Source organism: Scatophagus argus, chromosome 21, assembly GCF_020382885.2.
Source record: "Scatophagus argus isolate fScaArg1 chromosome 21, fScaArg1.pri, whole genome shotgun sequence".
NCBI classification, from domain to species: domain Eukaryota; kingdom Metazoa; phylum Chordata; class Actinopteri; family Scatophagidae; genus Scatophagus; species Scatophagus argus.
The window spans coordinates 17,839,292-17,853,614 of NC_058513.1; the positions used below are offsets into that span (position 1 = coordinate 17,839,292).

The window sequence follows — 14,323 nt, forward strand, 5'->3', positions numbered from 1 at the left end:
AGTTGTTGTTTTCACTGCTAAACAACCACAAATTCACGTCCTAAATTCACAGACGAGCTAAAGTTTTAAAGTTTGACTCTTCAGGAGGTTACAGCAACAGGCGACCCACTGAAATGCACCATTAGAATTAACGATATCTTTAAGCTGCAACGATATCTTTAAGCTGCAGTGAAAAAAGAAGATGAAGATGAAGAACAACCACTGAGCAAATCTGCTGGTGACCATCACACTTTGTGCTCAGAGCTTCAAACAGCAGCTAAGTGGGCCTTGCAGAAGAGCAAATGAGAGGATCTGAGGCGTACTTCTCTTGCCGTCACAGTCGGCGTGGACTTTGCGGACCAGGAATCCGTTCTTGTAGAGCAGCGATCCAGATGGCTCCGACCCGTCCGAGAGGGGCTTGCCACTGCTGCCCACCCGCTTCATCGATCTGGAGGTGTTGGAGTCACACAGGCTGTCCCCGAGCTCCGAAAAAGACTTCCGCAGCTCTTCTTCGTCGCTATGGAGACAAAAGGAAAAAAATAAATAAATAAACAAGATGATCAACACTTATGTGTCATGTCTCATTAGCAACGTGAATAAACACATCATCATTCATCCTGTCCATTTGCCTCTCACTCTGTCCTTGTTACACAGCACATGCAGGACAAGAGGTTCACAGATTTCACACGCTTGCTGGGAAACTTTCATTTCATACAGTACACATGAGTAATATCGCCATCCACTGCTGGTGTCCTGGCAGAGCTTTTGTTGCACAAGACATTTACAAAGCATCATGTATCTGCAGGGAAAACCTGAGTGAATGAAGCCGTCTTCAAAGCTTTAATTGTGTGTTTCCCTCTCTCTGTGCTGCTGCTGTTCTCCTGAGAAGCAGTTCACTCTCCTTGATCAAAAAGTCCCACAGCAAAAGAGTGACACCATCTATCTTTCTAGGTGAAAAACAGGGGCATCGTTACCAAGGGATGGGGGGCAGAAATGCAGACGCATCACTGTTCCTCCTCCTCCTCCTCTTGATGCTCATAAGAAGCCTCGTAGAGGTGAGAAAGACTTTTGTTGCTGGCAAGAAGATGGGGGAGAGGAAGCTCCCTTATTCCATTTCCAAACAAAACCAGGTTTTGTGGATATTTTAAATCGCAAGCTAGCAACCATAGTGGTTTATTGGTGCTAACCATTATAGCACAATAATACAGCACTCTTGTCTTATAACTTATAAGCCAACATGGTGGAGCATCTTTTCATGTTTGCATGTTATAAAGCTCTTTGAAATTGAATAAACTTCATTGCTGTTTCATTATAAAACATTATAAAAACAATTTTGTACTGTACTGTGCTTTGACCTACATAGAATATTTGATAGAGCACCTGTGAGTTTGCTTACAACATCTCTGATCATCTTGGTGAGTGGTAATCATTCTGCTGAGTGCGATGTCATCGTAAGCTAAGCTTTAAATTAAATCAAAAATTGGCCAGGAGAAAGTTAAGGAAGTCAGAAGTCTGAAACTGGAGCGCTGACATGTCTGAGATCACAAACTAACACAAAGACTCAAACCTTTATTAAAGTGAGCTTTCAGGCTAAGAGTTGCTGCTGGTGGACGTGAAGTTTTTGTACAGGCAGCACACTGCTCATTAGAAACAGGCCTCGAGGAGCCATCGTTGTAAATGAGCTTCTGAGTTCTGATTGTGTTCGACTGCAGTTTTATTTCATGTTAACAGCCCTCATGTGCACTGTGTGCGTGTGTGTTCCTGTAAAACAAGTCTCTTTATGTCTTTTCTAACTCCAAAAAGTGAACATTACAGAATATTTATATTATTATTTAGAAGCTGGAGGATTTTTCTTATAATCTGTATTTTTTGCCACATCAGTTGTGTTTTTATTGTATAATCTTGTGTAATATCTTTTTTTTAATTTATTTGAATTTTCTCACTACTGTTTTATTAACATTTTAAAATGTATTTTTCCTTATCTAACAATCACTTTTTAAATGTTCTTCTCAGTACACATTTTAAATGCTTTCTTACCATCATTCGTTTGTTTGTGTCTGTATTGTATTTGAATGGCAGACAATACTTACTATGCACATTGATTCAGCTGTGCTGATCTCGTTCCAATGCCTCACAATGCACTGTATGCAATCTTTTAGTGATTTTAAAGGGATTTGTCACATTAGGAGATGATAGCTGCTTTAGGCAACGATGTCTCTGCATCTGCCTGCTGAGGTAACATGGCAATTCCACTTGTTACCTCACCAGGCGGCACCCATGCAAAAGTTCAGCCGAAAATAGAATAATGGCTGGATACCGAACCCCCCCGAGACCACGATATGAGTAACTAACAGTACATAACAGCAGTTAACCCTGCGCAGGAGCCAGCGAGAGAAAGGGAGGCAGAGACGGAGCCAATGAGCATGTAGCCTGTTGCCTGGTAACTGCTGGCCTGCCTGAATCCCATTCTACACATAGACAAAGTGGAGAGAAACTAGAGAGTCGGGGGGTGGATGGACTGATGGAGGAGAGAGATAGAGAGATGTGAGGAGACAAAGATGATCCTTCCTTGATGGCAGAACGTTATCCAAAGTAACATGAGTGAGAAAGGAGGAAGAAACGAAAAGAAAAACAGGCAAGAGAAAGTGAGAAGAGAGAGGAAGACAGGAAAAAAAATTAGGGAAAAAAATAAAGAAAAGGAAAAAAGAGGAGGAGAAGAACGAAGTGAGGAAATAAAATTAAAGAAAAATAAAAACACAAGGAAGAAGGAAAAAAACAAGTGGAGGAACTGAAAAGACAGGAGACAAAAGAAAAGTAAGGAAAGGAATTAAGGGACTAGAAAGCCAAGGAAAAGAAAAGGTTGTTGATGCCATGTAAAGGAAAGAACAGGCTGACCAGTGGGAAGAAGTGCATGCTGGGTTCTTTATGCTGACGTTGCTGCATCGGCAGCCAGTGGGCGCAGATTTGCTGTTTTTCACCTGTGACACTCAGTCATTGTACCAAACAGCAAAAACACTCAAAACACAGTGACGCGAAAGAGGACATCAGTTCATCCATACACGTCCACTCATTTCCTCATTCACCAACAGTCTACCTTTTATAGAAGAGCTAATTTTAAACCGTGAGAGTCTAACATGTAAACTGGCTGGAAGTCATCGTGGTACATGATTTTCCTCTTCATACTCTGACAGACAGAAAATTCTCAAATACAGTGACCTTAAGTTTGGGTAGAAACATGAATTAAATCTGGAACTATCAGAATGAAGAATGAGTAAACAGTAGCAGGAATTTGAATTTGGAGCCCGGTTTCAGTGTCAGTGTTACAGACGTAATGTGATGCTAGCTGATGGCCGTCTGCTCTCGTACAGCAGGTGAGAGGAGCAGACAACAGTAAGACGGGATGATTAGAGCCACGGGGGGGAGGAGGAGAAACGGGATTAGCGGAATAAAAGCAATAATAAAGGCGTCTGTTCCACTCACGCTCAGCGCTGACATGATTTTCACCCAGTTTCTTCTGTATCTACGACTTGTTGCGTGTCTCTTTCTGTGCCCACCACGACCACCAGCACCTCTCCCTCCGCTCTCCACCCCCACTACTGAATGAGGGGGGCATGTGTGCGCTGCATACGTCTGTGTTGTGTGTGTGTGTGTGTGTGAGGTTGTGTGTGCGAGTGAAGAACATGTGGGTGCATCCAACTGCACTGTCGAGTGTGTCCATGTGCGTGTCTTTCTCTGTGGGGGTGTGAAATAACATCCATTGCTGTGTTTTGTGTCGTTGTGTTTCTCAAAAATACACTGTACTGTGCAGTGCGCCCACACACACACACACACACACCTGCAATGAGATGTACATGCCAGATTTCACATATACGACAATTTGTATTCATATAATCACAGCAAGCAGTTTGTTTTAGTGTGTGAAAATCACAACTCTATCACAGGCCTTTAACTATACTGTGTAGTTGCAGAGAGTAAATCTGGGAATAAAATACTAAATCAGTGCTATATATAGTAGCGAGTAGTATATATGTATTTTATCGTGCTGTGGTTGTAACTTGGAAATTGCAAAGCGACTTCCGAACAAGACGCACACGAGGACAAAGGCAGCGTCTGTCTCAGGGTCCTGGTCCTTGTGTTGTGAAGTCCGTCATTGAGCGTGCGAGTGAAGAAATGTCCTCAGTGAGATGAAACATGCATCAAAGAAGCAAAAAGTGGTGGCAAAAGGGACACAGAGCTGTGCCTCCAAACAGGGTTTTCAAAGCTGAGCTCCACCACAGACAGAATTTACTCTATTTCAATGATCTCTGCTGGCTAAAATATTTAAAAATGAACATGTGCAACTCTCTGCTGCCAAAACCAAGAAGCCAGACTGCTGTGGGCTGAATCTCTTAATCTGTAATTCATTTTGTTTGGAGGTGGATTCTCTCTTTGCTTGATAGTGTTTACGTGTCTAAAAATGACATGTCTTCTATCCCCACGTGGCCTCTCATGCGGTGGCAGTGTTTAAATAGCTGTCTATATGTCATTGGAGATGTTTGAACTGGATTGCCTGCCTCTCTGTGGATCTCCTCCTCGATCTGCTCCTCTGACCACTTTTATTCAGCTGCTTCGGGAGCGCTGCTGCAGCTATTTTTGGAGAGGTAGTGGGAGGCTGTGGTCACACCTTTGCACAGGATGCAGGTAAAGAGCCATTTAAATGGAGTTCTCTCTCTATTAGTCATTGTTTCTTCCTCTTGTTTCTTGCTTTTTTGCACACATGTACACATACATGCAAATGTATTTCCTGTGTGCATTTGTGTGTACTGTATATCCCATCTGTTAGCATGTGTGTGTGTGTGTGTGTGTGTGTGTGTGTGTGTGTGTTTGCTGCTAAGCGAACACAGGGAGGAAAGAGCAATGCGGTAGCTATGGAGTCGTATCCATGGTGTCGTAACCATGGCAACAAAGCTTGGAAAGCTAGTGACTTAATTGGCATCTCTGGAGCTGTGATCCAGAATAGCAACCCTTGACACACTAATGTTTCCTTCACATGCCAGACGGCACTCACGTCATTAATGTGGACGCTAACAAGTTAATCAATAACCCTTATTGTTTTCTGCCCTTCAGGACAATGTGTGCATGTGTGTGCATGTGTGTGCGTGTTTGTGTGAGAGAGAGAGATATTAAAGTTTACTATTTTTCATTAGATTTTATTTTTATTTTGCTTTAATTTTTCAATTCAGTTTAGTCTCAGTTTCCAAGGTGGGGTTGTTTCATTTCAGTTGAGTGTCAGGTACAAGATTCAGGAACTTCAGATCAGATATTACAGTACAAACAGAACACTTTGACAGTCTCAACACCTCCTCATGCTTGTTGTGTGTCTCTTAGGTTGTGAGGCCAAAAATCTCTTTACAAATTCTTATTGTCTGTGACTCATCCTCATAATGAAACTTAAATTTTAGGGTTAAGACTCAGTTTAAGAATTAGTGTCCTCTAAAGTGATGGAAACACGACTGAAACGTGAGTTAACTGAGACACAGAAAAAGGCCAGAAACACAGCAGGTGAGTAATGTCAACATAAAGTCAAAGCAAAATGACTCACAGTGTCCACTGCAGCTTCTGATTCTTGATTGAGTTGTAGAGCGCCTGCAGAGGAGAAATAAGAAAATCACATTTTCAGAAAAATATGACAAAAAGCAGCTATGTTTAGCTGCATTCAATTGTCGATTTGATCAAATATTCCAGGGTGAGGGTGGGCAGGTATAGTGAGGTTTTCTGTGAAAGCTGCACAGTAAGTAAGCTGGCTTCATTCAATAAACTGTACACAGAGAAATGTCATCCCTTTTCACGCTGCTCAAACTGCCCTTTGCCTGGGTGTAACTCATTTTCTTTGACAAACAATCCATCAATCATCCAGTCACTCCACTACCACAACACCAGTTACAAAGCCATTAACCGCCGAGTACCTGGCCTGTCATTGGATAAACCAGCAAATCAATCGGCCAATAAATAATTTAGGCGCAAATGCATCGACCTGCACAAAGCAAAATTAAGTTACAGCTTCAGAACATGACGACAAAGAAACGATAAAAACAAAGACTTGACAAAGGCGCAGCTGAGTCTGAGTTGCACATTTGTCTCAAAGCTGAACCGCTGATGATTAAATGAGCAGTCAATCAACAGAAAATTCTGTTAATCACAAAAATGTCAAACATTTACTACGTTATCTGCAAAACACATGATGTTGAGTAGTACAAAAAATGGAAATACTGAAGTACAAGTAACTTAAATTTGTACTCGGTCACTTTACACTCCTGCCAAGAAGTTAGTGGTATTTCCTGATATAATTCACAATTTGTTCTCCACAAACATTTGTTTATGGATAAAATCCCTGACATTGAATAACAGATGAATCAAAGCAATTCAGACAATCCAATATTTCACCAAACAGTTGCTCAGTGATTTGCAGCACTGCCGACTATGGTCAAACATAGTATTAGTACAGAGTATATATAAATAGTATCAACTGTATTACTTATTAAAAGATTGGCTTCCTTTGTGTTAGCTCTGTACTGAATGTACTGTATGTTTGGGCTAATTTATACAAACTTTATCTGGGTTATGTTTATTTTCAACTCCTAATCCATATCAGCTTGTTTCTGATTGGACTCCCTTCTTTGTACCAGTTTGTTTTGTTTTTGGGTCGTTGTTTCCTCTCTCAGGAAAAACAGTCTTTTACTCCCATTATCATCATAATCAACAACAAAACTAGCGAATAACACAGCCGGGAGAGTAAGCAAGAAGGCTTGATGAGGAGTCTGGTCGGCCCTGCGTCTCTACCTTAAAAGGCTTGACAGACACAGTTCATTTCACTTCAGCTTCCTCAAAATCTATAGCAACAGTAAATATCTGCAGACGCTTCTTGTCCAAACGGCCCCCCGTGACACAGCAGCTGATACAGCATGCGATACAGGAGGAGGAGGAGGAGGACAGAGTTTAAGACGGATATCGAGGCAGAGGATGCAGCTGATAGACAGCTGTGACAGCTGAGGTGATGGAGGGGACGCTTCCAGGCAGTTCATCACCACCTCGTTCATCTCTGAACCCCTTGTAGACCAAAAGCATACGTCCCCTCCAACCACGCTCATGATTGCTAGGGAAGAAACCTCACACTCAGCTACAATCAATCATTTTCCATCACATTGCTTTGAGTAATGCACTGCTGTTTCAGTCGTCCAACCTCTTGAATATCACTTTGCTGCATTGTGACTTTTAGTCAAACGAAATTGCGTTTGTAATGGAGAATTTGATTTGGTGTGTCCAATCGGGTTCATTTGCAGACTTTTCTTTGAGACTGCGCCTAATCAGAAATACTTCATGAATATTAATGACCATCCACACAGTTTTATTTCTGGTTTCCATACACTCTACTGTAAAATCTTAGTATTCAAACTGTGTTTCAAACTAAATGTGCTCATACATTTTAATAACCACAGACAGAAAAACAGCAGAGCTTCCGGGGATGCCACAGTGGACCAATTTCAAAGTGGAAGACTTTGAAATTCTTCTGTAGCACAAATCTGGACTACATCCAATGTTAACAGTGAATTTGTAAGCTTTGAAAGTTTACTGATTTGCCACAACAGCAAAATATTCTGTCTACGGAGGTTCATTATGTAAAAGTGAAAAAAAACTGCTTAATTTCAAAAGATGTGGCAACAGAGCTAGAAGGCCTTTATCCTGCATATTGACAATAAAATGTTTATATTTATATTTACAGATCAGACAGCAGCTAACATAAACACAGCATAGATTAATTTTTAACAAAACTGCAGAAAATTTTCTCAGTTTATCATTTGGACTCTGAAATGTTCACAAACTGTTCAAAATGCACAGATGTGATGCTGCATTTCCAACCAGCAGTCCCAAAAAGAAAAATTCTATTCGGATCACAGACATTGAAAACAACGAAAAGCAGCATATTTTGGAGGTAGAAATGGGGAATATTTGGAAAAAATGTCGATTACTCAGTATAAATATTTATTTCATGAGTTTTTCTTGTGACTAACGTATAACTAAATATTCATACATTTCTGTCTTTCTGTCTTCTGAGTTATCATGGAACAGATTTAGTGGAAGAGAAACCTGAAGAATATTTTTCATCTGTACAAAAAACAATCAGCCTTTACAGTAAATCCTATGGGAACACAGTATCAACAGCAGAGGGTCTCTGTGAATTCAAAGACTAAAGGGAGAGGGGAGGTGAATAAATAAAAAAAAAACATAGATGGAGGAGGAGTATAAGTCAGTCAGACTCATTCAGTCTGGAGGCTCATTGAGACAAGGATGGATGTTCATCACCTTCACCTACATGCTTCCTCAACGTCACCGAGTGCCAGCAAATGAGAGCCATTAGCTTTGAGTGGTGGCTTGACAATATGTTGTACCGAGATGTGGTGTACAGCCAATCAGGCCTGGCAAGCAACCAGTGTCCTTCATTAAAACACTCTACACTCTATATGTGAAGCTTAGATGGTTAATCAAATTATGATGTTGTGCCGTGGAACACTGTCAGGAAAATACACATCTTAATCCACAATGAAACCCCCATCAGACCATCTAACCGATCCAACCAAGCGGCTTTGAATGACAATGAGATTCGGGTATCATTTGTTATGACACGTGTGAAATAAAGTTGTAAAAAGATGTTTCATCTGTGGAATTTGGAAGATGCTGATCAACTGACAAACAGCAGCACTTTAGTAAAGATAAATGACGTGTCTCGATGATGTGTAAAAGTGACAGGAACTAGATAACAGTTTTCAGTACCTTCCTCCTCTTCCTGGCCTGTGGGTGATTCTGTCCGTCCTGAGCCTTGCCCAGCAGGTCTGGAAACACCAGGGGCTTGAGAGAGCGTGAGCGCGGGGTTCTGGGATAGCGGAATGGGTCCATCATCCGGAAGTCTCTTCCGTAGCGCACAGTGCAAAGAGAGCGTGAGCGTAGGCGCCCTGCCGAGTGCAAGCTGTTAACACCAATCATGGTCGGAGACGATGGTGCTGAAAAACGCTGGACATTCAAAATGTGTCCAAGTCTTTAAGGCCAGCAGAAGCTGAAAAAAGTTGATCCAAAGAGATATAAAAAAAAAAAAGCGTGAGATGAGGTTCTTCTGAGAGGGTGATGTGCCAACAGACAGCTGGAAGTGTATCTGACTGTTACGGAAAGCAGCCGGTGATCAGCAGAGCCCGCAGAGGAAGGCAACACATCATTAGGCTGCTGTCAGCAGCACTGGTGGACGGTGCTATCAGCAGGCATCAAACCCCAACAGTCTCGCCTTGAATGTCTTGATCAACGCCCACTAGGCAACACAGGGATCCCCACCTGATGCTGAATTATTGATAAGACAGCCATGTATTATATATGGACAGAAATGACTCCTTTGCTGCCACGACGAGACAGTCTTCCTTCTGGTGCAGGTGCAAATTGGTGCAGCAAATCCAACTTTTTTCTTTTTCTCCCAACGTGAACACTCAGGCTAGTCTATGAAGTTTAAACGGGGGTTAAACTGCAGTTCAAGGCAGTTAAATCTGTCATTTCTCCAGGTGACTGCGTGGAAGGTGAGTAAACACGTGCTCAATACACGGTCTCAACAGGATACGAGCCTCTGCCAAGTTACCAAAAGGTGACACCTGTCCAGCTGCCACCTTTTAGCGAAAGTCAGTGACTACAGAGATGAATCCTTTGACACACGCTTACAGGTACACACACACACAGAAGCCGACACTCTCACAGATGGTATGAAACACTGGCAGAGGTGTGAACGGACAGCCAGCATGAAACAGATGGGTGCAAAATGCGGAAATGAGGAGGTAGAAAAACACACACAGAAACACAACAAGCTCTTTATGCTTATGTGAACACACACAGTTAAACCCACAACAGAGGGAGCTACAGAGGGGTGGGGTGGGGGGACGGCCGCCCTCGGACTTCAGAGCAGAGATTCCAAAGAGCGCCCTCGATTTCGTCACAAGCCCACAGATGTGGTACAAACAAAATAAATCAAAGAGAAGAAAATGCTAGAAAAAGAGCCAGATGAGCATGAAGAGAAGCTGAGATTTGGCACAGAGAGGAATGAACGTTCCTGTTGCTCCCACAGTAAAATGGATACCATCAGTTGTACAGTCACAGAGCTGATTGTCAGGTTTACTGTCTCACTTCTTCCATATGTGGAGGTCTGCTGTCAGTGTTTACTCCTTAAGCCCCATCTACGATCCACTTCACTCAGTCAGTATTTTCTCTCAGACTCTCTTTAGTCTCTTCACATCGCACGTTCGGCGGTTGCAGGCGTTTGAGGGTAAAAAAGACGCTCCGCTGCCGCCGATGTCTTTCATACCTTCCTCGGCTTCGTCTGTGGATCTCTGGTTTTTCAGTCTGTTGTAATCTTTTCAGCCAGTCCGGAGCTTTCCACTCATCCCTTCTCCCGGCTGCTGCTGCTGCTGATGCGGAGGAGGAGAAGAGGAAAGCAGAGCTGAATCGCAGAGTGAAAAAGAAGCCGATAGGGACGGCGCTCTCCCTCTCCTTCTCTCTCTCGCTCCGCCTCCCTCTCCCTTGGCTTCGTCAGTTTGTACCTCCCTCCTCCCCCCCTCCTCCTTCCCATCAAATCACAGCCTCCCAACTGCCTCTTCCACGCACACACACGCAGACGAGATGACACCCAACATGCACAATCCTTAAAAAATATACTCGCAATGGCAATTAGTATTCAGCGGTGGTCTTGTGGGATCGACTGGTTAAGGTGAGAGGAGACAGAAACGTTCAAAGAGCTACTGAATCAAAGGACTAGTTCAACATTTTGGAAGGAAGGTATATTAGCTTTCTTTCTGAGTGTTTCAGTTCTGTGTGTTTAGTACAGTGTGGTGTTCAGTCTACCTTGGCATAAAGACTGGAAGCAGAGGGAGAGAGCTAGCCTCACACTGTCCAAAATGTAAAAATAGACCTACATTAAGTTTATTAACTATCATTTTGTAGGTTTATACCACACTAACTGTAAAAATGATCAGCTGTACAAACCACTGTGCTGTTAATATTGGCTATTTGTGCAGTAAAAGTTTCGCACAGCTTTTGGGGCTAATAAATCACGTTGTATCAGATGAGTGCAAAGACTTGCATACTTGTCGATAACCATTTAACCACCATTTAAGGATGCATTGGAGGCATTTCTGATACTGGTATCAGAAGAAATCTAGTTAAAAATAGCTGCTTGCCGCAGCCAAAATAAACACTAATGTGACTGAATCAAAACAATAAAGATGCAGAAAACCAAAACTGCGAGCTCTGCTGAGCATTTTAAAGTGAACAGTAAAATGCTCTGCAGAGCTGAGAGGAACTGCAGCGTCTGTATTTTGGTTCATCACTTCAAGTGACCACTTTCACATATTGTCATGTCAGTCATTGATAAAGTAAAAATAATGATTTTATGGACAGACATGAGTTTTGTGCCTTTATGCCTTTACTGAGTCTTGGACAGAAAGGATCAAATTTCCAAAAGAACTATTCCTTTAAATGTTACTCAAAAAAGCATAATTAATCAACCACCTTTAAAAGTGTCCTTTTAGTCGGCGCGAATGCCTGTGATGATTAGTGCGTTTATGATTTAAGGCATTTTTAAAAGCCTGACAACCAGCAATATGTCTACACAAGCTACTTTACCACAGCACACAGATTTATGGCATCTTTAAGTCACTACATGAATGCTGAAATTTTCTCTGCATTCAGAGACACTATTCTCACCCCAAATTGGATTTTAGACACAACCGAACATTAAATTTGCTGTAAATCCAAAAAAACATTTTGAGTGGCATAAAACTTGGAGCCAAATCTTAAAATTCATCTTGATGATTACAGAAAAACAAACAAAAGCCTATCACAGTGAGACCGGCAGTGAAAAGCAGGAAAGAAAAAGGAGGCAACAGAGAAAACAGAGCGTCTCACGGAACGATTTGCTGACAAAACAAATGAATGAAGTGCCTCCCCAAGAGACACTGGTCAAATAGGTTTATTGACTTGCGAGCGAGTAACAGGGACCATGTGAAAATAAAAATCTGTAGCTACAGAAGTGTGACTGAACATTTAATGACTGTGTCAGTCGTAGACCACAGGCATCGATTTGATTGATTTTTAAGGGATCTGTAATCCAAAGGACTTAGTTCAGTGTTATCTTTAATGTCTTAACAAACATATTAATTTGTCCACAAATTTAAAATTAAGGGATTTTAAGACTCTGCCCTCATGGTGTCATACGCAATGTTAAAAACAACAGATTTTTAAATATTTGGGGTTCTGTCGCTGTGTGAAAACAGCAAAGAGTTCATAGGTAAATTAAGGTTATCACCTCAATGGACAGTAACGACGACAGTAACAGAAACGTCAGGGACCGTAACAAAATACTTAAGCTAGAAAGCTAAAAAACTCAGTGTACTTATAGTAACTGTATGAGAGTCTCCTGTTGGACAAAATTTGATCCGAGTGACCAATAGCAGGCTGTCCTCCTGCTGTTGTTCTGTATCTGAGGATCTTTGCTAAATTTAAAATATGATAAAAGTTTAATGAGTTCTGTGACTGTGAAAAAAAGAAAGTCCCCCTCATGACCAGTGTTTGTCTTTTGACATGGACCATCGGGGTGGACATGTGACATGTGAGTGGTGTCCCTACCCCAGCGTCCATGACTATCAGGAGGGAAAAGAAAGGAACATCAGCGAGCCAGGAGGGCATGAAGCTCACCTGAGGACGACAGCCTGTTATAGGAGGAGGAGGAGGAGGAGGAGGAGGAGGAGGAGTCTGTCTTTGTACTGCAGTCTTCTGTGTACTCTGAACGGCAGCAGGAGCAGCTTGTGGTTTGAAGACTGAATCCCACAAAAACAATCAAGGTGCCCCTGAGAAAAGCACTTAACCTCAAATTACTTAAACGAAGCTGGGCAACTGCAGCGCAACAGGGAAACACCCGCTTACCAAAAGCAAACCAAAACGAAGGTGAGCAGCAAAAGAAATCAGTGGTTTTCTTATGCCCTCGTCTGCTGTCAGTCTCCCCCTGCTCCTCTTCATCCCACTCAATATTTCACATCCTGTCTAAATCTCTCCCTCATGGAGAGTCCAGACAGCTCGGGGAGAGGGGGAGTGTATCCACAGCCTCACGTCTCCGCTGACCTCAGCAGCTGTCTCTTCTTCACGCTCTGTCTTTCGATGTCACTACGTCTCTCTGTGCCACTTCACCTTCAATAACGCTACATTTTTTTTGTTTTATTTCTAGAGTAAAAATGTGTGAGATCTGTGTTTCAGTCAATCCTTGTCTCACTACATCTACGATCAGTGTGGCATTTGCTGCTCTGGTCAACAGGTGTTCCAATTAAAAAGAAAAAACAACAAATGAAATTATTTTAGAGAATATTATCCAAATTTAAAATTTTATCTGTCTTATTTTTCTGGATTTGAAGTTTAAAACCCAGCATAAATAAAATTGTTCCAATGTGTGTCTCACATGCAAGTATTTTTCATTTCACAAGTGCAACAGCTGGACACAAGATGTCTCCTACCTCACTGTTAGCTCCATAAATAAGATTTTCTGTGAGCTCAGAGAAAATTTATACGTTGAGTAATGAATATGAAAACAGCCTCATAGTGTCAGCCTCTGCACATCATCGTGCACAGCAAAGCTCAAATATTTAACTGTAGGAACAGAAGGAAAAACATATTTTTTGGAGGTGGACTTTATTCAGGCTGTGATAGGCAGATCGTATTTGTTATTAGGATCCTTCAGCATTTGTTTTGGTTTATAAAATAAAGTTAAAATAAAGGTTGACCTGAGAAGTGGACATTTTTTTCATGGCATTTAATATGGCTGGTTCCCATCTCATCTGCAAGAAGACAGCTTATTCAATTGTGCCGTATGAGAAAGAGGACACCAATGCTGTTCAGCTTTGGAGTGTAAAACTCACAAATTTTTTTGTTAAAAATAGGTCTTTCTGCCTAGCGTTAAAGCAGCCCCCCCTCGGAGAGGACAACCTGTCCCGTGGCACTGAAGTGAATTTATGACGCTTCACACCAATGCTGCAAGAAACAAAAACAAAAAACATGTATATATGTATATAACAGCAGTATTTTCTCTCTGCACACACTGAATGTGTTAATCAGTAATGATGTGTGAACGCAGTAGCATCGGTCTTTTGATTTCACTTCCTCCTCAGATATGACCTGCTTGTCGTTGGCACTAAAGCTCCTGTGCAGATTTCAGACACATACGTGGCTGGGCCACACTGACAGCAGAGACACATGTGAGAGTCATTTCTTCTCCCTCATTTCCAAAAACAAATAA

The 14,323-nt window shown here is 41.9% G+C and overlaps 1 protein-coding gene across 4 annotated transcripts in view; it reads right to left on the reverse strand.

Annotated features, from left to right (window-relative positions):
* LOC124052469 (PH and SEC7 domain-containing protein 1-like) overlaps positions 1–14,323 on the reverse strand; it is a 54,287-nt gene that overhangs the window by 7,917 nt on the left and 32,047 nt on the right. For all 4 annotated transcript variants that reach the window (XM_046376748.1, XM_046376750.1, XM_046376751.1 and 1 more), the window contains 2 exons: positions 5,561–5,604; positions 303–496 (listed from right to left, as the gene is read on the reverse strand). In XM_046376748.1, the coding sequence (XP_046232704.1) occupies positions 303–496; positions 5,561–5,604 (238 nt within the window). The remainder of the gene's footprint in view (positions 1–302; positions 497–5,560; positions 5,605–14,323) is intronic.